Here is a 25,539-nt window from a genome sequence, read left to right on the forward strand (position 1 = left end):
TAAATTCTCTACTTTCATGAGATTCAGGACATTGTACTTTCTTACGTCTACTTCTCAGACCACACCTTCTCTGTCTCCTTTGGGCATATTCTAAGGCTTAACTCTGTTCACTCTTTTTTCCTAATCACTTCCTTCAAGAGTTTTTTCATTCTCTTAATTTAAATTATCAACTCTTTTAATGACTCGAGAATTCACAGCCAACTTGATTGGTTTCATTTCAAATACAGAATCTCAAGCCTCAAGTCAGCACAGAACAGCCCAGGGGCCCCAGTACATTTCTCTAACAGGATACACATTCTCACTCCTTAAGATGACTATGACAGAAAGCTTTCACTTTCCTCAAAACTTTTATAACTCTTTCTCCATTTTCAGTTTTAGTAAAGACCTCAGCTCAGCTGTCATGGAGAAATTATAAACCATTGAATGAAAACTCACCATTCAAACTACAAAGCCCTGCTTTTATTTGTACTTTTTTTTGTGTGTGATTTACAATGGAGGAAAGGTCCTTCCCATCAAAAGCTAATCTCTTCACTTATGTTCTCCCTCTCCTCCTCTTCTTCTTCTAAAAAGTCTATTTGTTTGTTTATTTATTTTGAGAGAGAGGAAAACATGAGCAGGGGAGGGGCAGAGAGAGAGAAAAGAGCTAGAATCACAAGCAGGCTTCACACTGCTCACTTGGAGCCTGATGTGGGCCTCAAACTCACATACTGTGAGATCATGACCTAAGCTGATGTCAGATGCTTAATGGACTGAGCCACCTGGGTGTCCTCTCTTCTCTTCTTTTTATTCTTGTTACCCTCCAAGCTCTTTACTGCCTCAGGGCCTTTGCATAAACTCTTCTAGCTGTTAGAGCACTCTTCCTCATTTTCTTTGCATGGTTCATTCCTCTTGCTTTAGATCTCAGTGTAAATGCCACCTCCTCAGAGGCCTACTTGACCGTTTTACCTGAAATAAGCTTGATTTTATTATTTATCGCAATCCCTTGTTTATGTCCTTCAGAATATTTGCTTCAATTTGAAGCTATCATGTTTGTTCACTCTATGTTTGTATTCCCAAGTGAAATGTAAGATCCATAAGCCTATATACTATTTTTCTCTTGCTTACCATTATAGCATACCTCCAGATCTAATAAGTGACTAACTATAGGAGGTGCTCAATAAATAATTCAGTAAATATTCATTTACTGCATAAATGAATAACATCAATTTCCTATTTCTTCCAGAGAGGGAATTCAGTTATTGGAGGATAGGAAGGAGAAATGTCACTGTGTACCCTTTTGTACTCTATGAACCAGTGACTATATTACCTATTCAAAAATAAATTATATTAAAATCATAAAAAAGAAAGCAGTTGTATGGTTTCAGTCTAGAGATGATGGTGACTTGTACTAGGATGGTGGCACTGGGGTTGGAAAAAAGCAAATAGATTAGATATCTAGGATTTTATGATTGTTTGGGTCTGACGGAATGAGGTATACCTAATAATGTCCATCACAACATTATTCATACTTATAAACAATTAGAAACAACTTAAATTTCCATTGTCAGAGTACTAGTTAAGTAAATCGTGGCACATCTACTTGATTAAACAGCATACCGTATTTTTATTTTTTATTATTTTTTTAATGTTTATTTATTTTTGAGAGAGACAGAGTGAGAGCAGGAGTGGGGCAAAGAGAGAGGGAGGAATCCAAAGCAGGATCCAGGCTCTGAGCTGTCAGCACAGAGCCCAACATGGGTCTTGAACTCACAGACTGCAAGACCATGACCTGAGCTGAAGTCAGATGCCTAACTGACTCAGCCACCCAGGTGCCCCAGAAAGGCTTTTATTTTTAAGTGATTTTTTATTAATTTTGATTAATTAAAATTGATGTCTATTCATTGTAGAAAAGCTAGAAAATCTAGACAACTAAAAATAAGTCACTTGTAATTCCATCAGCATAAAAAACCACAACTGAAACTTTTATATCATTTCAGCTTTATTTATTTATTTTTAAAGTTGATTTATTTATTTTGAGAGAGAGAGCGTGCACAAGCAGCAGAGGGGCAGAGAGAGAGAGAATTCCAAGTAGGCTGTGTGCTGAACCCAACGTGGGGCTCAATCTCATGACTGTGAGATCATGACCTGAGCTGAAATCAAGAGTCAGGCTTTTAACTGACTGAGCCACCCAAGCACCCAAGTATTTCAGTTTTAAGATGCATATGAAGGGCTGCCTGGGTGGCTCAGTCAGTTAAGTGTCTGACCGGCTCGGGTCATGATCTCCCAGTTCGTGGGTTCTAGCCCCACATTTGGCTCTGTGCTGACAGCCCAGCCTGGAGCCTGCTTCAGATTCTGTTTTCCTCTCTCTCTGCCCCTCCCATTTGCACTCTGTCTCTCCCTCTCTCAAAAATAAACATTTAAAAATATAAAATGAATATGTGTATTTTTGTTTACACAGTATACAGCTTTATGACCTAATCTTTCCGCTTAATAATATCTCATATCAGTAGATATAGAACAGTAATATGATATCATTCTATGTTATCTATAATTTAACTAGTTCCTTAATGTTGCATGTTTAGATTGTTTCTAATTTTTCACTCTGCAGATGTACTGTTAGGGCACTTACCCTGTTATTTTCTTAGGATGTTATTCTTAAGAAATGTATTTAAAGATAGTGTCAAGTCGATTCTCAAAGTGTTCTGCCAATTTATATTTCCGCCAACAACTCCTGAGTGCCTGTTTCTCCATGCCTTTTCATCAAAGCTTTCACTCTTGCCCATCTAAAGAGTTGGAAATTGGTATTTCACTCAATGTTGTTTTATTTTTTATTATCTTAACTTATTTTGGGGGTGCCTGGGTGGCTCAGTCGGTTGAACGTCTGACTTGGCTCAACTCATGATCTCATCGTTTACAGGTTTGAGCCCCATGTCGGGCTCTGTGCTGACAGCTCCAAGCCTGGAGACTGCTTCGGATTCTGTGTCTCCCTCTCTCTCTGCCCCTCCCTGACTCATGTTCTGTCTTTCTCTTTCTCTCTCTCTCAAAAGTAAACATTAAAAAATAAAAATTTTGCAGGTGCCTGGGTGGCTTAGGTCATGATCTCCCGGTTCATGAGTTGGAGCCCCACATAGGGCTCTGTGCTGACACCTCAGAGCCTAGAACCTGATTCAGATTCCGTGTCTTGCTCTTTCTCTGCCCCTCCTCTGCCCATGCTCTTTCTCTCTCAAAAATAAAAACATTTAAAAACTATTTTTTAAAGTTTTATTTAAGTAATCTCTACAGCCCACGTGGGGCTTGAAATCACAACCTTGAGATCAAGAGTCAAGTGCTCTTCTCACTGAACCATCCAGATGCCTCTTGCTCAATGTTTTATTTATTTATAATTTTTATTTTTTAATTTTTCCCAAATTTTTATTTAAATTCTAGTTAATTAACATATAGTGTAATATTGGTTCCTGAGTAGAATTTAGTGATTCATCACTTACCTATAACACCCAGTGTTCATCATAACAACTGCTCTCCTTAATACCCATCACTCATTTAGCCCATCCACTACCCACCTCCCTCCATCAATCCCCAGTTTGTTCTCTACCATTAAGTCTCTTAGGATTTGCTTTCCTTTCTTTTTCCCTTCCCATATGTTCATCTGTTTTGTTTCCTAAATTCAACATATGAGTGAAATTGTATGGTATTTGTCTTTCCCTGACTCACTTATTTTGCTTAGCATAATACACTCTAGCTGTATCCATGTCGTTGCAAATGGCAAGATTTCTTTCTTTTTGATGGCTGAGTAATATTCCATTATATGTATGTATGTATGTATTATGTATGTATATGTATACTTCTTCTTTATGCATTCATCAATTAATGGATATCTGGGCTCTTTCCATAGTTTGGGTATTGTTGATAATGCTGCTATATACATCAGAGTGCACTGTACCCCCTTTGAATCTATTTTTGTATTCTTTGGGTAAATACCTAGTAGTGCAATTGCTAGATCATAGGATGGTTCTATTTTTAACTTTTTGAGGAACCTCCATACTGTTTTCCAGAGTGGCTGTACCAGTTTGCATTCCCACCAGGAATATAAGAAGGTTTCCTTTCTCCACATCCTTGCCAACATCTATTGTTTTCTGTTGTTAATTTTAGGCATTCTGACAGGCGTGAGGTGGTATCTCATTGTGGTTTTGATTTGTATTTCCCCGATGATGAGTGATATTGAGCATCTCTTCATGTGTCTGTTAGCCATCTGGATGTCTTCTTTGGAAAAATGTCCATTCATGTCTTCTGCCCATTTCTTAACCAGATTATTTGTTTTGGGGGTATTGAGTTTGATAAGTTCTTTACAGGTTTTGGATACTCTATCAGATATGTCATTTGCGAACATCTCCCATTCTGTAGGCTGCCTTTTAGTTTTGTTGATTGTTTCCTTCACTGTGCAAAAGCTTTTATCTTGATGAAGTCCCAATCGTTCATTTTTGCTTTTGTCCCTTGCTTCTGGTGACGTGACCAGTAAGAAGTTGCCAAGGTCAAAGAGGTTGCTGCCTGTGTACTCTAGGATTTTTATGGTTTCAGGTCTCACGTTTAGGTCTTTAATCCATTTTGAATTTATTTTTGTGTATGGTGTAAGAAAGTGGTCATTCTTCATTCTTCTACATGTTGCTGTCCAGTTTTCCCAACACCATTTGTTGAAGAGACTGTCTTTTTTCCATTGGATATTCTTACCTGCTTTGTCGAATCAATGTTTTAATTGTTAGGTCTTTGACTACTAGGGAGGTTAGACATTTTTGTTGCCTGTTTATATTTGTGGATTACATGTTTATGTCTTATGTTCTTCCCCCACCCACTGATTTTTCTTGAAAAGTTTTTGACCATTAACGCTTAAGGACCTGATTAAATGAAAAAGGCTTAAAGTGGGCTAGGAAGTAAGGGAGGGAAGGAGAAAGGAAAGGAGGAAGGAAAGAGAGGTTCTATTCAAGCCTGACAGGGAAAAAGACCTTAGATCAAAGATTATAAAAGCCAATTTTTCCCCCAGAAAACTCTTATTTTATTTTATTTTTATTTTTTTAATTTTTTTTTCAACGTTTATTTATTTTTGGGACAGAGAAAGACAGAGCATGAACGGGGGAGGGGCAGAGAGAGAGGGAGACACAGAATCGAAAACAGGCTCCAGGCTCTGAGCCATCAGCCCAGAGCCTGACGCGGGGCTCGAACTCGTGGACCGCGAGATCGTGACCTGGCTGAAGTCGGACGCTTAACCGACTGCGCCACCGAGGCGCCCCGAAAACTTCTATTTTAAATCAAACCTTATATGGAACTCATATGTGAAACAGAAAGAAAAGTAGAGCAGTTCTAGTCAAATTGGGAATGTGTAACACAAAGCTATACCTGCCTCAGCCTCCTCTTAGCATAACCATCCCCATTCACCCAGCAGAAGCTGTCTAGGTCCCATCTTGTTATCTTACGATGAAGCCCTATTTCTAAATTTTAAAATGACTAGACAAATAAGATCAATATAGAGCTACTCACAACATAAGCATTCGGTGGAATAGCAACCTATTCAAACTGCTAGTAGAATACCGAACAGGAGGGGTCCCTGGGTGGCTCAGTGATGCTTTGGACTCTTGATTTCAGCTCAAGTCACGATCTTGTGGTTCATGGGATCAAGCTCCTCATTGGGCTCTTGTGCTCACAGCACGGACCTGCTTGGGATTCTCACTTTCCTCTCTCTCTGCCCTTCCTCTGCTCACACATGCATGCTCTCTCTCAAAATAAATATTTTAAAAAATATATTGAGGGACACCTGGGTGGCTCAGTCAGCTAAGTATCCGACTCTTGATTTCAGATCCTGATCTCATGGTTCATGGGATCGAGCCCCATGTCAGGCTCTGTGCTTGGGATTCTCTCTCTCCCCTTCATGTGCCCTCTCTCTCTAAATAAATAAGTAAATAAGCATTAAAGAATAAAATAAAATAAAATAAAATAAAATAAAATAAAATAAAATAAATACTGAGAAGGAACTAACATCTCTAAAGTACTAGTTTTGCAATTTCATACCTACGAAGTATACAAAACTCCTAATCTATTCCTCCAGGACTAGACTTTGCTCCAAGGACTAATGTACTTAAAGCACAGTCACTCAAATGTCTTTCTGTCATTTCAAACTTTCTGTCATTTAAAGAGCACAACATAGTCATCAATTTTACCACCCAAATGATTCCCCTCTTCAACTTCCCCATTTTTTTGCAGCTTTGGAATTAGTACTGACTTTCCCTTCTCCTTTTAAGCTCTAGTCACTAATGCTCAATAATTCTTCCCTTCAGAGACACATAGATTCATTGTTTCCCTACTTATATTGTCATTACTTTCTTTTGGACGCTTATTGCCTCAGGCCTGGATTGCTGCAAGAAGTCTCCCATTCTGTAGACTATGACCAAATTAATTACTAATTTTTGTGCAATCTAGTATCAACTGGATCTGGTTAGCCTTCTGACCTGGTTTCAGGATTTTCTCTAGCTTAGGCTTATACCTTTCCTTCATATAATAGGATGTTCCCACTTTCCAAATAGTGTGTCTGCTGCATAGGAGTTAGAAAAGCTAAGTATCACCAGTGGCTTTATGAATTGTATGCTCTCACCATTCTGATCTCTTTGATTCCTGGATCTGACTGCTTTAGTTCTGATGTTGCTTTGGTGCCTGGTCTATTTCCATTTTCCTTTTGGTACAGAAATTATTATGTCATATTACTGCCTAGCAGTTTTGGTTCTTACTTTTAAGGTCTTGAGTTCAGCCATCTACTTAAGAGATAAGACTTTTATTCAGAACAAACTCTTCAAGATGGCATTCGTGATTTTCCTTTATTTGGAACTCTTATCTATGGCAGTTCCTTGTGTATTTTTTATTTTTATTTTTGAGAGACAGGGGGAAGGGGCAGAGAAAAAGGGGGACACAGAATCTGAAGCAGGCTCTGCCATTTTTTTAATATTTATTTTTGAGGGGAAAAGAGGAAAAGAGAGAGGGGGACAGAGGATCTGAAGCAGGCTCTGCACTGACAGCAGAGAGCCCAATGCAGGGCTTGAACTCACAAACTGTGAGATCATGACCTGAGCTGAAGTCAACTGCCTAACCAACTGAGCCACTCAAGAGCCCCCTTGTGTGTTTTTTAAATGTACCTGTCCATCCCTACTATGTTGCACACCTCTAAGCAGAATCATTCAAGTTATGAATCATTCCATGTTAATGGTTTCCCATATGTACAACTGTTCTTCAGTTCTATTACATGAGCTTCTTTCCAAGACTTGGGTCCTAGTTCTGGTACCTTGTGTTCTGTTTTGCCTTGGTAACATGCCCCATACTTAAGTCCTACAGGGAAGCTCTCACTACTTCAATTTTTAAGAAAAAATTTTTAAAGTTTATTCATCTATTTTGAAAGAGAGCAGTGGGGGAGAGACAGAGAGAGAGTGGGAGAGAGGGAGAGAATCCCAAGCAGGCTCCACACTGCCAATGCAGAGCACAATTCAGGGTTCAAACTCATGAACCATGAGATCGTGACCTGAACCAAAGCCCGATGTTTAACCGACTAAGCCATCCAGGCACCCCTCACACTACTTCATATTAAAACTCCCTCATGCCAATTACTTACTAAAATGCCTGCCAACTTTTTTTTAATGTTTTATTTATTTTTGAGAGAGAGAGAGAGAGAGCAGGGGAGGGACAGAAAGAGAGAGAGACACACACAGAATCCGAAGCAGGCTCCACGCTCCGAGCTGTCAGCACAGAGCCCAATGTGGGGCTTGAACTCATGGACTGTGAGATCATGACCTAAGTCGAAGTCAGATGTCCAACCAACTGAGCCACCCAGGCGCCCCTCATACTACTTCATATTAAAATTCCCTCATGCCAACTACTTACTAAAATGCCTGCCAACTCTTGCCCATTGCCACATACTTGGGCTACTAATGGCATACTGGACTCGACCTATAGGTGAGCCTGTCACATCTAGTGCCAGCCTTATCCCAGTAGAAGGGTCTAATCACATCTTGTGACCACTTCTCTACCTTCCCCACTATGCTGTTCACTATGCCTAGCAATATCTACCTCAAAATGAAAGGGTATTTAAGCTTGTTTAAAATGTGATGCTCCAGGGGTGCCTGGCTGGCTCCAGTTGGTAGAGCATGTGACTCTTGATCTTGGAGTCTTGGAGTTGGAGTCCCACAATGGGCACAGAGATTATTTTAAATAAATAAACAGGTAGGGGTGCCTGGGTGGCTTAGTTGGTTAAGTGCCTGGCTCTTGATTTTGGCATAGGTTTGTGGGTTCAAGCCCGCATCGGGCCCCATGCTGACACAGCCAGAGCCTGCTTGGGATTCTTTCTCCCTCTCTCTCTGCCCCTCTCCCATTCATACTCTCTCTCTCTCAAAAATAAATAAACATGAAAAAAAAATAGGGGCACCTGGGAGGCTCAGTTGGTTAAGTGTCCAATTTCAGCTCAGGTCATGATCTCACGGTTTGTGAGTTGGAGCCCCATGTTGGGCTCTGTGCTGTCAGCTTAGAGCCTGGAGCCTACTTCAGATTCTGCGTCTCCCTCTCTCTCTGCCCCTGCCTCACTCACACTCTGTCTCTCTCAAAAATAAAATAAACATGTGGGGTGCCTGGGTGGCTCAGTCAGTTGAACGTCTGACTTCAGCTCAGGTCATGATCGCGGTCTGTGAGTCCGAGCCCCGCGTCAGGCTCTGTGCTGACAGCTCAGAGCCTGGAGACTGCTTCGGATTTTGTGTCTCCCTCTCTCTCTGCCCCTCCCCGGCTCATGCTCTGTCTCTCTGTCTCTCTCTCTGTCAGAAATAAACAATTAAATAAATAAATAAATAAATAAATAAATATTTAAAAATAAATAAATAATGAATAAAATAAACATTAAAAAAAGAATTAAATAAATATAAATAAATAGGTAGGTAGATAAATAAATAAATAAAATGTGATGCTCCAATCAGAAAAGCAGTATTGAGATGTTATAATGAATACAAACTCTCTTATTATAGAGACTATATATATTAAGTGAATTAAGGTCACCTTGACTATAAAATTAGCAAACTTTTTTTTTTTAAAGTAAACTCTACCCCCAACATGGGGCTTGAACTCACAACCCTGAGATCAAGAGTCACATGCTTTACCAACTAAGCCAACCAGGTACCCCCAAATTAGCAAACTTTTAAAACATAACTTTCTAAACATCTTTACTGTATTGGGTACTTTATCTTCTACTGGTTGACACAAAATATATGCTCGCCCTATAATATGAGCTGCTCGGAATCATAACAAAGCAAAATTCAGAATGAAAAAATAACAAAAAGAATCATATCTAAACAATCAAAATGATCCCTAGCAACCATAACCATAAATTATAGTAAGCACAAGTAAAAATGACTGATTTATTGGATTACCTGACCAAGTTATTGTTCAAATGCCAAGAAGCAACTTTTTACCATAGAGTGTTTCCGTATTTTCTTTTGTTTTCCTTATTCTAGAGAGAAATATCAGGTGTGTTTACTCATATTATCAATTTATCACTTCATTAAATTCTGCCCCCCAGAACCTATAAAATCTATAAAGCATATTTAGAATTACAACTGCAAAAAAGCAATGAAGAACCCTTATTTTGTTCTTGTAAAATTTTATTCCAGTTTAAACAAAAAAGCAAAATGTTATTTATGTCATCCAGAGACTGATGGGAGTATAATCATCCTTCATAGCTGCTGACAACTCCAAATGAGAGATGTAATCTAGGTAAAAGGCCCTTATTATTCCAGATTATATTTACCTCCCAAAGAGGTCATGAAAATTAGTCAAAAAGATTAGAAACAGATTTACATGAAGTCATATCAGAAAAGCTGAGAAAGTGATGCCTAATGCTTTGAGAAATTGTTTCCACTTAATATTCAGAAGACTAAATCCTTAAAGGTCAGGAACAGGTGGTTTATACCATAAGTATTAAATCAGTGATGTGTACTTTCATCAGTTTTATAGGTTTATTAAGATTCAAGATGTTATTTAAAATCTAGATGTAGGATCAAACAGTTAGTCATTGCCAAAAATGGAAAATTTACACTTCTTTAGAGGAAACATAAATATATGACTATTTGGATCTTGTCCTAATTTACATTTAATAATTCCCATTTTAATGGTTACCAAAAAGAAAGGACATGGTAGCGCTGCTACACTGAAGAAGATTCCAAGATTCCATTAACAACAGCAGCCAAGAAATTTAATTGTCTACAGTTTTTACTTCTGATCAAGTAATAAAATTTCAGTTCTTTGAGTGTGCCTTCTGTTAACAATGGACAGCTTGTCAAATAACTATATCACTGATTTCTAAGCTCTCCTCCCACTGTATTTTCTTTCCTCTTTATTCAAGATGTACCTGGAAATAATGAGACAACTCAGAATAGCTGTAGTGGCCTTCAGTAATTTTGCTTTACTAATTAATTGATCTTATTCCAGTGAAGGCTAATGTCAAATTTATCCAAAAGTCTTTGATTTTGGAATTACTTATAATAGTAGAACAATGCATCATATACAGAACTCTTGATCAATAATCTTCTACTTCCAACTCATAACGAGTTATCTTTCTAAACAAACTATTTACAAATGTAAAATATGTAATATTGTTTAAAATAAATATACAATATATAGTTTCTACATTCTCAGACAAGCTTAAAAATGAGGTAATAAAAACTTAACTGATTAAACCTTTACCATTCTGGAAATGGCTTAGGGAAATGATGGCAAACTTGTTTTTTGTTTTTTGTTTTTTTCCCTTAGGTCTCTTCAGGTTTTCTTTGAATGCTTCTGAATACCTCCTTTTCTATGCTGAAAAATTATGTAAAAAATCCTTAAGTTTTGTTGGATAGTCTGTCATCACCCCAGTTGCTCCCAAATCAAAAGCTCGTTTGTATTCTTGTTCTTCATTTAATACCCAAATATACACCTGAAAATTAGAAGCGTGAGAAGTATGAGAAGAAATGTTAAAATAGAAAATTATTTTTATAATAGCATTTATACACTACAATCTCAGCAGACCTAGAAACAACCTATTTAACCTGTAATTTTAAAAAGTTACTGAACCCTTTAAAAAAATTTTACTTTACTCATTAAATATATACTGTCCCACCCTTTAGCTTCAGCTAATCTCACCTATATACATAAGTGGACTCCAGTTATTAAAATGCCAATGCTTTCTTGTTAAACATAAGGCAGAGCTTAAGGTTTTCATATGTGAACCAGTAAAGCAGCAGCAGCAGCAGCAGAGCTGGGCCCAAATTAAGTCAGTTAAAAGTTCCTGTCCTTTACACTTGTGTTACACTGATGAGACATATTGTTTCCAAAATGCATCATTCCAGAAACTTACCTGAATGCCTCTGGCAGTGAGGTGGTCAAACAAGGCTTTTCTCATTAGTAAGCTAGAAAAGAAAAGCAGAACAAATTTAGTTATTTCTTAGTTCTAATGAAAGACCATAATTAGTCTTTAGAACTAAATTAGCCTAACATTTAGAATTTATAATTCTGATTTAAAGCAATGGCCTCAAGTAATAACTACTGTGGATATATTCATGTCCTAACTGCTGGATCTCCTTTCACTGTTGGCTGCTTGCTGGTGGACAACCAGAACCTCCTTTCTATTCCTTCTGTAACTAGATCCTCAGGAGACCCATTCTTATTGAAGCCGCTTAGGAGAGAAGAGGCTACTTCACTTTCCCTGTTGACACCATAATGAGAGTCAGAAAGAGCTTGGAAGTCTGTTTCCAACTTTCCAAGTTAAAACAAGGTAGTGAATTTGGGCCAAGTTCTATAATATCATTATTTATTTACATAATGGATTGGTCTTTCATGTGCAATCTTAGAAACCTAATGTTCCTTATTTACACTATATATACTGTATATATATCATTTTTTAGAGTTTGAAATAATTGACTTAAAAGTGAACTTTTAGAATACAAATCACTTGAGCATGATGGGAATGAACTATATGGGAAAGTTATACATATTATTTCTACTCTGTTTATGTCTATTAGAATGATTAAATAACAGAAACCAAACATAACAGCAACATTGTGGTATTTATCTAAAATTACACTCAACATGTCTTAGAAATTAAAGTATCTTTTTTGAAGTAGATGCCCACCCTACAGGTGGGGCTTCCTTTCTGCTATTAAACGTTGGTGCAGATTTTTCTGGAGAAATGTGCCAGTAGTCAATGTATACTTTTACCTATACTGTATTGCTATACACTTCTTTCACCACATCTTTCTTTGACTGCAGGTTACTGAAAACAGCAAATAGGTGGAAGAGAGTGGTTATATATACCAGCTCTATATACTAACTAGCTAGATCACCCTAAGCTAATCATTTACCTTTGGGTAGGAGGGCACTCAGTTTTCTCTTGAAGCTGGCTGAAACTGTCTCTCAAGATTCCTCTTACAGTTTTGCGGCTGGTAGTTAAAGTAGTTCTAAATGATTCATATACATCCACCTATGGAGTAGGTGCTCAATATGTCCTTGTTACAAATCATATGCAGAAAGCTTGCTCTAAATTATAAACATAGGACGTAATACATATAGCTAAAGCAATAACTTGTATATCAAGAAACTAAAATTCTTACATATCAGAAAGCCAGATGAGAAACTTTTGACTTCTGGACATAGTGTGTGGTTCTTTTAGCCTGAAGCAAAATAAAATTTGAAACATACATTAGAAACACAGGAAGGTATCAGTGTGATAAAATAAAATGAGTCCAAAAACAAACACAGTGCCTTGAACTTAGTATGTGCTCAAAAAAATTTTATTAAAAAACCACAACAAACCAAAAGTAAATTAAAATAAAGCCCATTTGGGTCTCTGTTTCTATTGATTTCAAGCTATTTTTTTTGCTACCACTACTGAAAGGTAAAATAATACTAATAATAAAAGTTATCTTTCCAGACCCTGCGTGCCTAGAGCTCATGTGTCTTCTCTTTTTTGGTGGAGCGTCTTTCTCTCACTTTGCTATAACTGAGTACATGGTAGATTTAGTATATGTACTGTCAAAGCAAGCACACATAGTATATAGTAGATGTAAACATACAACCAAACTTTACTACAAATTAAAAGACATATGGGGTAAAAATGAGACTAAAAAGACCCTGAAAGCATGTTTTTTCTTCCCCTTTCAATATTTGAAGACCTGGGCCCTGTTCTTCTTCTTCTTATTCTTTTTTTTTTTTTTAGTTTTCATTTAGTTTCCAGTTAGTTAACATACAGTGTAATATTAGTTTTCAGGTGTACAATATAGTGATTCAACAACTCCACATATCACCCAGTGCTCATCACAACAAGTGCTCTTTAATCCCCACCACCTATTTAACCCATCCCTCCCTACCATCCTCCCTTCTGGTAACCATCAATTTGTTCTCTATAGTTAATAATCTGTTTCTTGGTTTGTCTCTCTTTTTTTCCCTTTGTTTGTTTTGTTTCTTTTTTCCCCCTCAAATGTTTAAATATTTATTTATTTTTGAAAGAGAGAGAGAGAGAGAGGGCATGAGTGGGGTAGGGGCAGAGAGTGAGGGAGAGAGAGAAACCCAAGCAGATTCCCCACTGTCAGCACAGAGCTAGATGTAGGGCTCAAACTTACGAACCATGAGATCACAACCTGAGCCGAAATCAAGAGTCAGTCGCTTAACCAACTGGGCCACCCAGGTGCCCTGTTTATTTCTTAAATTCCACATATGAGTGAAATCATATGGTATTTGTCTTTCTCTGATGGACTTTTTTCATTTAGCATAATAGTAATATGTCACCTTCTTTATCCATTCATTAGTATATGGACATTTGGACTGTTTTCCATAATTTGGCTATTGTGGATAACGCTGCTATCAATGTCAGGGTGCGTGTATGCCTTTGAATTAGTATTTTTGTATTCGCTGGATAAATACCTAGTAGTATAATTGCTGGATCACAGGGTAGTTCTATTTTTAATTTTTTGAGGAATCTCCATAATGTTTACCACAGTGGCTTCACCAGTTTGCATTCCCACCAATAGTGCATGAAGGTTAGCTCCTTTCTCCACATCCTCACCAACACCTGTTGTTCCCTGAGATTTTATTTTAGCCATTCTGAAGGGTGTCAGGTGATATCTCATTGTAGTTTTGATTTTCATTTCCTTGATGATAATTGATGACGAGCATCTTTTTTTTTTAATTTAATTTTTTATTTTTTAAAATTTACATCCAAAGTAGTTAGGCATATAGTGCAACAATGATTTCAGGAATAGATTCCTTAGTGCCCCTTACCCATTTAGCCATCTGCCCTCCCACAACCCCTCCAGTAACCCTTAGTTTGTTCTCCATATTTATGAGTCTCTTCTGTTTTGTCCCCCTCTTTTTTATATTATTTTTGTTTCCCTTCACTTATGTTTATCTGTTTTGTCTCTTAAAGTCCTCATATGAGTGAAGTCATATGATTTTTGTCTTTCTCTGACTGACTAATTTCACTTAGCATAATACCCTCCAGTTCCATCCCCGTAGTTGCAAATGGCAAGATTTCATTCTTTTTGATTGCCAAGTAATACTCCATTGTGTGTATATATATATATATATATATATACACCACATCTTCTTTATTCGTTCATCCATCGATGGACACTTGGGCTCTTTCCATACTTTGGCTACTGTTGATAGAGCTGCTGTAAACATGGATGGGGGTGCATGTGTCCCTTCAAAACAGCATACCTGTATCCCTTGGATAAATGTCTAGTCATGCAATTGCTGGGTCGTAGGATAGTTCTATTTTTAGTTTTTTGAGGAAACTCCATGCTGTTTTCCAGAGTGGCTGCACCAGCTTGCATTCCCATCGAGCATCTGTTTCATGTGTCTGTTGGCTGTCTGTATGTCTCCTATGAAAAATTTCTATTTATGTCTTCTGCCTATTTTTTAATTGGATTATTCATTTTGGGGGTGCTGCATTTTATAAGTTCTTTATAGATTTTGGATACTAACCCTTTATCAGATAGGTCATTTGCAAATATGTCCTCCCATTCTGTAGACTGCCTTTTAGTTTTGCTAATTGCTTCCTTCGCAGTGCAAAAACTTTTATTTTGATGAAGTCTCAATAGTTTATTTTTGTTTTTGTTTCCCTTGCCTCAGGAGACATATCTAGAAAGAAATTGTTATGGCCAATGTCAAAGAAGTTACTGCCTGTGTTCTCTTCTGGAATTTTTATGGTTTCAGGTTTCACATTTAGGTGTAAAAACCCTTTTGAATTTATTTTTTGTGTATGGTGTAAGAAAGTGGTCCAGTTTCATTCTTTTGCATGTTGCTATCCAGTTTTCCCAGCACCATTTGTTGAAGAGACATCTTTTTTCCCTTTGGATATTCTTTCCTGCTTTGTCAACCATTAATTGACCATATACATGTAGGCTCATTTCTGGATTTTTTATTCTGTTCCATTGATTCATGTGTCTATTTCTGTGCCAGTACCATACTGTTTTGATTACTATAGCTTTGTAATATAACTTGAAGTCCAGAATTGTGATGCCTCCAGCTTTTTCTTTTTCAAGGTTGCTTTGACTATTGAGGGTCTTTTGTGGTTCCACAGAAATTTCAGGTTTGTTTGTTTTAGCTCTATGAAAAATGCTGTTGGTATTTTGATAGGGATTACATTAAATGTATTGATCGCTTTGGATAGTATAAGCATTTTAACAATATTTGTTCTTCCAATCCTTGAGCCTAGGATGTCTTTCCATTTGTTTGTGTCCTCTTCAATTTCTTTCACCAGTGTTTATAGTTTTCAGAATACAGGTCTTTCACCTCTTTGGTTAGATTTATTTCTAGGTACCTAACTGGTTTTGGGGCAATTATAAATGGGATTGATTCCTTAACTTCTCTTTCTGTTGCTTCATTATTGGTGTATAGAAATGCAACAGATTTCTGTACATTGATTTTGTATCCTGTGACTTTGCTGAATTCATTTATCAATTCTAGCAATTTTTTGGTGGAGTCTTTCAGGTTTTCTATATAGAGTATCATGTGATCTGCAAATAGTGAAAGTTTTACTTCTTCCTTACCAGTTTTATTTCCTTTTGTTGTCCGATTCCTTCCAGTACTATGTTGAATAAAAGTGGCAAAAGTTCACATGCCTGTGTTATTCCTGACCATAAAGGAAAAGCTCTCAGTTTTTCCTCATTTAGGATGATATTAGCTGTGGGTTTTTCATATATGGCCTTTATTATGTTGAGGTATGTTCCCTCTAAACCTACTTTGTTGAGGGTTTTTATTAAGAATGGATGTTGTACTTTGTTAAATGCTTTTTCCATCTATTGAAATGATCATATGATTCTTATCCTTTCTTTTATTAATGTGATGTATCACGTTGTTTGATTTGAGAATATTGAATGTAGGCCCTGTTTTTTTCAATTATCTTTTCTACTGAAAAAGCGTACTTGACCTTTAGACCTACACTGAGTTCCTTCTTCAATTTCCTCAATGCCTAGAGCAGCACAACTACCTGTATCATTAATTTGGCATTGTGCCCATAGCAAATCTCTGGTTAGCCTCTCTCTACTATGAAGACTTCCCAGCTTCTAAGTTTAACAGCACACAGTGATTTTCATTCTCCCCAGATCTTCACTTCTTGTTTCCTTTTTAACTCCTCCTGACTATACTGTTAGAATGTTTGAGTCTCCACACTTAAATTCACTTTTTTCTTTCTCTTTGAATTCAGTTTTTATTAGAAGCTCTCCAAATAAAATCCTCTTTTCTTTAACTCTAGCCTAGGTGGGAAGAACTTGTTGCAGTTTTAGGAATCTCTGTTTTTTAGTATCTCAAACATTAATCAGCTCATTAAACAAATTATTATGTTGTCTTAGAAAGCACCCACTGTCATCCATCAAAGAAAAATTAAAACACACACACACACACACAATATTCTACTTTGTCTTAACCCACAATTAGTTTTTAGAGAAAAGATTAATTCTATGAGTTTGTTCATATGTCTGTATTTCAGTAATACCTACTTCTAAAAGGAGCATGTGCACATAATTTAGAGAGCACAATAGTTCATGCCAGGCCAGAGGAAAACCTAAGTACTTTAGGAATAAATGGTTAGGAATCATTTTAATCCAGCAAATTAAAATGGTTTCTTTGTAGGCAAGAAGTGGTTTCTGTTTTGTCCGATAAATAGCTACAAAGACTGCCCAAAAATATAACTGGGAACAGATAAAATAAACATGCTCATCACAAAGAAACTCAAATTGGAAAACAAGCATGAAACATAGATGCTAAATACAAAGGTACCAACCAAACTGTTTTTCTTACCAGTATTTCCCAATCACTGCTGCACTAATGTTCAGTTTGACTTTTTAAAGTTCTGTTTGGGGATGAAAAAAGTTTCCATGCAGGTGAGATCACATTTAATTTTTTTTTTTCAAGTAATCTCTAGGCCAAATGTGGGGCTCAAACTCACAACCCTGAGATCAAGAGTTGCATGCTCTACTGACTGAGCCAGCCAGGTATCCCAGGTGACATCACATTTAAATGATCTCCCCAGGAGTTCCAAATTCCTTTGTCATGACTCTGATTATTAGAAATTTACAGCTAGAAATCACATTCTATTGGTGCAGGATTATGAGATGAAGCTGTCTTTCTCTGATACTGATGATAAAGATAATGGAACAATAAAAGCTATCATTTATTAAGTGCTTATTATCTGCCAGGAGGTGCTAAGTGTTTTACGTATTTTTATCTTTACAGTAAATGAGTGCGTGAAAAGCAAGGCTTTGTACCCAGGAGAAAGATTATGTAAATATAGAAGTATCTATTATAAACAAACACTATCCTTTTCTTTCTCCTATTTCCCAGAGGTTTTTTTGGTTGTTGTTATGGTGGTAGTAGTTGTTTTTCTTCCTCAGTGTATTAATACTAATGGTGAATTTGGAGTTTAATGGAATTTCCACTTCCTATTGTGATGAAGTATAAATACATTAGGGAAGTTGGAGGGCAATTGCTATTATAGGTTAACGTAAAAGCTTCAACAATTAAGCTCAATTCTTTGTATCTGACTTCTGGGTACACAGGCCCATAAAGTTATTGATACCTGAAAAGGGTCCAGATTAAATATTTATAATCCTAAATTGCTCATTTTAGAAAAATATGTCTTAATTATTTCAAAAGGCATTATTAATATAGGCCAGTTTATCAAACATGTAAATAACTACAGCAATCTATTCTTTTTTTTTTTTGAGATTTTATTTTTTAAAGTAATCTCCATACCCAATGTGGAACTCAAACTTACAATACCAATATTAAGAGTCACATGCTTAGGGCACCTGGGTGGCTCAGTTGGTTGAGACTGTGATCTCAGGTCGTGATCTTGTGGTTTGTGAGTTCGAGCCCCGAATTCGGCTCATTACTATCAGCGCAGAGCGTGCTTCAGATCCTCTCTCCCCTTCTCTCTCTGCCCCTCCCCCACTCATGCTCACTCTAGCTCTCTCTCTCTCTCAAAAATAAATAAAACATTAAAAAACAAAAAAGAGTCACCCGTTCTGCCAACTGAGCCAGCCAGGTGCCCCTACAGCAATCTTTTATTTCACTGATATTGATATTAATGAGCCTTGATCTTAGTCCCCCTATAATGATAATTGATGCAAACAGAGTAACCACTTACTTCAATATGATAGAAGGCATTGGGATTTCAAAAAACTGTTCTCGAATGGGCACAAAGGGCAAGAGACCAGTGAAGAACAGGCCAAGAATGAGCAGAACACGTTGTAGACTGAAGAGTATAGGAATATCTGAATTCTAAAAGACACAAACAATATGTTACTTTACAACTGCTCAATAAAGATTATTTCACATCCTCAAAATTTCCAAGACTGTATCTGGACACTTGTTAAAAGTACTCCCTGAGTTATCAATATCCATCTCTAAACACACCACATTTAAAAATAGTTAGTCCTTGACAAATGGGTTAGATCTATCTTGGAGCCCTATACCATCAACTGATGATATTAAAGTTTCTCTATTCCCTAATGTCTGCGTTTGCAACACCACTTCTGTCTGTTGGTGACAGTACTTATTATTAGAGATTAAACACACTGAATCTAACAGAACAAGATAAAGAAATGAAAATATGAAACATTCAGTAACCTTACTTCCAGTTAAAAAATATGTAACTGAAGATCAACATATATTCATATATATCTATATATAGATATATATGTATTCTTATCTATAGATATAGTTATACATTATTTAAGTAAGATATGACATTGATATGAATATCTATAGATAAAATATATTAGCACTGTTGCAAATATGTCATCTTTCAGTTACATTATGGATCAAATATAGATAAGATTTTGTAAGCTAGTCCAAGAATCAAGCCATCATTTTAGGTTTCTACTGGAAAATATGTTCAAGATCTCAAAACTCTTAGAATGTAAGCTTCATATAGATATGCACTCTTTTTATCTTGCAAAACTGAAACTCTATGCCTAGTATACAATTCCCCGTATCCACCTCTCCCTAGCCCCTCCTATATCTGTCTTTAAAACATAGAAATTATGGTAGAGTTGATTTTTTCTATACAAAAATAATATACTGAAAAAGTTATGCAAAAAAGTAATTTATTTTATTATTTTATTTTATTTTTTAGCAGGCTATACACCAGCACAGAGCTCAATGCGGTACTTGAACTCACGACCCTGAGATCAAGACCTGAGCTGAGATCAAGTTAGATACTTAACCTACTGACCCACCCAAGTGCCCCACAAGTAATTTATTTTACATATTAGCTTTAAATTACTCACTTCTTTATTTAAAAAAAAAAAGAATAAAAGAGAATAAATAAGTTTGAGCAATTCTTCTCTCTCTGTTCATATGTCTCTCTGTAATATTTTAGGCTTATTTATATACAGGTGTTTCAGCTGTAACACAATGTACAAGTCCCTGAAAAACTTGATTTCTGCAAATTCATGCACTGAAAATAACAGAGCTTATGGGAAAAATAGGGCTAGGAGCTGACCCTCAAAACTTACACAACTTTGGACCCAGAGAACTAAAAAAATAATTGGTATTTCTGGGAGCCATGCAAGGCTGCTGGTGGTGGGAGAGGGTGGGGTTTGGTATGCTGGCACACCACTGACATAACAGCTGGTGCCACTCTGTATCTTCTAAATTAGAATATCTGGAGATCTTGCCATTTGCGACAACATGGATGGACTGAGAGGGTATTACACGAAGTGAAATAAGTTAGACAGAGAAAGACAAATACCGTATGATTTCCCTTACATGTGGAATCTAAAAAACAAAATGAATAAACAAACAAAAAGCAGAAACAGACCCATAAATACAGACAACAAACTGGTGGTTGCCAGAGGGGAGGAGAGTGGGAGAAATGTGTGAAGAGAAGTAAGAGATACAGGCTTCCAGCTATGGAATGAACAGCTCATGGGGATAAAAGGTACAGCATAGGGAGTGGAGTCTGGTATTGTAATAGTGTTGACAGATTGTAATATGGTTGACAGATGGTAGCTATACTTGTGGTGAGCACAGCATAAAGTACTGATTTGTCCAGTCACTGTGTTGTACGCCTGAAACTAATATAATATTATGTCGAGTATATTTGAACAAAATAAATAGAATTTAGGGAATGGGACCTAAGCATTAGTATCTTTATTTAGGATTTAGGATTCCAACATCCAGCCAACTTTAAGAACCACTGCATTAAGTGGGGCACCTGGATGGCTCAGTTGGGTAAGCATCTGACTTCAGCTCAGGTCATGACCTCACAGTTCATGAGTTCGAGTACACTTGGGTGAACTGGTGCCCTGCATTGGGTAAACAAGAGCCCCGCCTTGGGTAAGTTCCACTTTCTCTCTCTCTCTCTGCCCCTCGTGGGATTCTCTTTCTCCCTCTCTCTCAACACCCTCGTTCACTTGTGCCCTTTCTCTCTCAAAAAAGAAAAAATAATTCTCTCTCTCTCTCTCTACCCCTCTCCCCTCCCCACGCACTCCCTCTCTCTCTCAAAAAACAAAACAAAACAAAACAAACAAACAAACAAAAGAACCACTGCATTAAGTTAGAATGAATTAAAAGCCATTAAGTGGAAATAAGCTCTACATGTTTTCCTCTTACCACGGTGTGCCGCTCTTTTTTTTTTATTTTTATATTTTTAGTTGCTAGCATTTGGGAATTAAAGGACTAATGTAAAATTCTTATAAACCGTATTTTAAGAATTGTAAAAGAGGGGTGCCTGGGTAGCTTAGTCGGTCAAGCTTCCGACTTGGGCTCAGGTCATGGTCTCATGGCTTGTGAGTTCGAGCCCCACATTGGGCTCTGGGCTGACAGCTCAGAGCTGGAGCCTGCTTTGGATTCTGTGTCTCCCTCTCTCTTTGCCCCTCCCCCGCTCACACTCTCTCTCTCTCTCTTTCTCAAAAATAAATAAACATTAATTAAAAAAAAAGAATTGTAAAAGATGTATGACTTAATTATATGGTATGTTCATGATATGAATGACAAATATTTTGAGACATGTTTACTATGATGTCTGAAAATGACTGCTGGAAGTTTGGAGTTTTTAAATTCTAAAATGACAGAAAGCCAGAGGCTTCTAAAAAAAATTGGTGAATCAAAGGAAAAGTTCTATAATTCTGGGTCAAAAGTGGACTTTTTGTTTCGAAACAATAGATTCACAGGAAGTTGAGTCTCATGTGCCCTTAGCCCAGCTTCCTCAAATGGTAGCATTTGACATAACTGTAGTATAATATCACTATACTTGTATATCATTTAGACCATAGACCTTATGGAGTTTTCACCTTTTTTAAAATCTCCATTCACTTGTGCATGTGTTTGGTTTAGTGCAGTTTTAACAATGTACTGATTCGTGTAACCACCACCACAGTCAAAAGCCAGAGCAGCTCCATCACAAATGAGAACTCCCTCCTGTTACCTCTCTGTATTTGCCCCCAGTCCCTGTCCCCTGACAGCCATTTATCTGCTCTGTGTGTATAGTTTTGAGAATGTTACATAAATGGAATCATACAGTATGCAACCTTTTTGTTTTGGTTTGGTTTTTGTTTCTTTAGGTTTTTATTTTAAATTCCAGACAGTTAACATACAGTGTTATATATGTGAGTTTCAGGTGTGCAATGTAGGTGATTCCAGTATGTAACCTTTTGAGGTTCATTTTTTCCAAGTGAAATGACATCAAGGATGAGGGCAGCCCAGGTTGCTGCATGTATCAGTAGTTCCTTTCCCTTTATGGCTGAATAGTATTACATCATGTTTAGCCATCTACCCACTGAAGGTCATTTTGGTTGGTTTCTAGTACTTTGCTATTATAAATAAAGCTGCTATAAACATTCATAGACAGGTTTTTTGTGCATAAGTTTTCACTTTTCTGAGATAAACGTCCAAGACTGAGATTGCTGGTTAATATGGTAAGTGTATATTTAGTTTGGGTACACTATCCAACTAATTAAGAGAGTGGTTGTAGTATTTTACATTCCCACTAACAATGAAGGAGAGATCCAGCTTCTCCAAATCTTCTTCAGCATTTGCTGTTATCACTATTTTTTATTTTAAGAATTTAAAAAAATTTTTATTTATTTGTTTTGAGAGAGAGAGAGAGCACGCATGAGCAGGGAAGGCGCAGAGAGACAGGGAAAGAGAGAATCCCAGACAGGTTCTGTGCTGTCAGAGCTTAATCTCATGAACTGTGAAATCATGACCTGAGCCAAAACCAAGAGTCAGAGACTTAACCAACTGAGCCATTCAGGCGCTCCTATTTTTTATTTAAAAAAATTTTGAGTGGCTCAGTCAGTTAAGCCTCTGACTCCTGGTTTCAGTTCATGATCTTGCAGTTCATGGGATCAAGCCCCACATCAGGCTCTGCACTGACAGCACCTCCCCTACTTGCTCTTTGTCTCAAATAAGTAAGTAAATAAATAAATAAAAATGTAAAACTTCAATAATACAGTCACTTTTAATGACATGTGAAAATACCATTAGACAATGATGAACTATGGAAAAATATTAGTCCTAAATTCTCAGGAATCTGAAGCCATTTGTCCCAATGACTACTTTGTTTTCTCCTTTTGTACACAAGCTACCTTGGGATCTCAGAGAACCTGTGGCACATAAATAAAACTTACTTGCCTTAATGAGGCCTTCAACTGTACTTTTAATTGTAGTGGTGCCAATTCTGGATCTATGTTTTTACCTTTTTTGTGAGGAAGGAGGGCCCTCCCCAAAGAAAACTTTGTATTTTAAATTGCTACTTATGTCACAATATTTCTTCTGCACTATCACTTGTATTTTGAAAGAGAGTCTTCAATGCTTAAGGTTTTTTAACATTTTGAATTTCATATTCTCCTAGTTATACTTGCTATAGTATATAACTATATAAGCTATACTTATAGAAGCTATAGTACAGAGCTAAACTTGCTTATAGAGGCTTAGCAACCATGTCAAGATATATCAAATTAACTTTTTATAGATATATTTTCTTTAAACAGAAAGATCTCAGTAGGTGGATGGCCCTACTTTTATATACCACCTGATAATTATGATCCTGGATTAATTTGATTAATTCTGTTTGGGAGGCAGGGAACAGAGAAGCTTGAGCTATAGAGTTGAATGACTAAATACTTTCCTCAATTCAAAATTACACAGAAAATTTCAATAACCAAACCAAAAAAACAGACATTAAAAGATAGGAATCATATTTTGTTTCATAATGTACATTAATAAAGTGTTGGCAAACAACTAATATTAGCATGTGAAAATAAATTCTGTGAGCCAGCCCAAGTACATAGAACTTAAACTGTAAGGTCCATTATTTCTATTAAATCCATTATCTCTATTAGTAAACTTCTGGTTAGGTGCCTCTACCCAGTACCATCTGTCTTTGTATGAGGCTTTGAAATAAGGTAATTTAAAAAATTATTACTGTAAGACCATGTATAGATATACAACAACAGCAAGAAAGATCTTTCTGTATCATTTTTGAAGCTTACCTCTTTGTAGCACTTTTCTACAATTTCATAACTGGCATTGCCCCACACTGTTATGTGTTCTCGTCTGTACTGCTTCACCAACTCTGAAACCTACATGTGAAAATTCAAAAGTTGATGCATGTGCCTATTTGTAAATCCATTTACATTATTTCACTTTACAAATGGGTTACAACTGACTTTCTGCTAGTGAGTCATATAAACTTTTGGACGAATATATGAATCCAGATTATTTTATAAAATATAAGCAATTACTTACATTTTACCATTATATGATTTATCTAAGAGAGTACCACTATTTAGTCATTTGATATAAACTACCAACAAAGCAAGTTAAATCTGAAGAAGTTAATTGCCAGAACAATTGGTTCACAGGAGCTCACTTTTATGCATGACTGAGACAAGACAACTCACTCTGAAAATAGGCTTTCCTACAGTAAAGTGATCTCTTCTACCAGGGCATTATTTAAAACAATACTGATCCCTAGAGTATCACATTTCCTTAAACAGTAGCAATCTATGAAGTCACTTACTCTAGCCTCATTTAGTTTGTGAAATACAATACAGTCAGAAGAGGCAATGCCTTAAGTACCTTCTTAATCAGCACATTGTTGTTGACTTTGATATCGATGTTAATGGGAGTATTAGGAAAGGCCTCAAAAACTTCCTTCAGTAATGGGATTCGGTTATCTTTTCCTTCACATTGGCATGCTGAGAAAGCAAGATTTTTAAAAGTATTTTTAAAAGATAACTTTCACTTTTTTGATGATTAGGAAAAAAAAGATAAAGTATTGTTTTCACAATAGTATGTATTCATAATAAGGCATTTACAAAATGATTAAAAGTATGAAGAAAAGAAAAATAATCTAAAATCCAACAATTTAGATATAAGCATTGTGACCATTTTTATCCTATGCATAATTTTTTAAAGGTTTTATTTTTAAGTAATCTCTACACCCAACATGGGGCTTGAACTCACAACCCCAAGATCAAGAGTCACATGCTCTACTGACTGAACCAGCCAGGTGCCCCTTCTATGCGTAATTTAATAAGAGTTATAATAGCGTACCTACAGGGGCGCCTGGGTGGCGCAGTCGGTTAAGCGTCCGACTTCAGCCAGGTCACGATCTCGCGGTCCGGGAGTTCGAGCCCCGCATCAGGCTCTGGGCTGATGGCCCGGAGCCTGGAGCCTGTTTCCGATTCTGTGTCTCCCTCTCTCTCTGCCCCTCCCCCGTTCATGCTCTGTCTCTCTCTGTCCCAAAAATAAATAAACGTTGAAAAAAAAAAATAGCGTACCTACAGACCTTAATCTGATCTTTTACATAAGTAAAAAAATAAATGTTGCATGTTCATACACTATATTTAGAATTATGATTTAAATTTTTTTTCATTAACCTTTTTGAAATAACTATAGATTCACTTGACGTTATAAGAAAAATAGAGATCTGTGCACCTTTTACCCAGATCTCCCAATGATAACCTCTTGTAAAACTATACTACAATATCATAACTATGACAT

General features: G+C 36.7%; 1 protein-coding gene across 1 annotated transcript in view; it reads right to left on the reverse strand.

The window, feature by feature from the left end:
• Positions 1–9,632: 9,632 nt before the first annotated feature.
• Positions 9,633–25,539, reverse strand: part of GDPD1 (glycerophosphodiester phosphodiesterase domain containing 1) — a 50,769-nt gene continuing 34,862 nt past the window's right edge. The window contains exons 5-10 of the mRNA XM_030296681.2: positions 24,613–24,731; positions 24,024–24,113; positions 18,671–18,804; positions 12,636–12,695; positions 11,384–11,435; positions 9,633–10,963 (exon numbers count right to left, since the gene is read on the reverse strand). Of these exons, the coding sequence (XP_030152541.1) occupies positions 10,841–10,963; positions 11,384–11,435; positions 12,636–12,695; positions 18,671–18,804; positions 24,024–24,113; positions 24,613–24,731 (578 nt within the window). The 3' untranslated portion in view covers positions 9,633–10,840. The remainder of the gene's footprint in view (positions 10,964–11,383; positions 11,436–12,635; positions 12,696–18,670; positions 18,805–24,023; positions 24,114–24,612; positions 24,732–25,539) is intronic.

Source organism: Lynx canadensis, chromosome E1, assembly GCF_007474595.2.
Source record: "Lynx canadensis isolate LIC74 chromosome E1, mLynCan4.pri.v2, whole genome shotgun sequence".
Classification (NCBI taxonomy): domain Eukaryota; kingdom Metazoa; phylum Chordata; class Mammalia; order Carnivora; family Felidae; genus Lynx; species Lynx canadensis.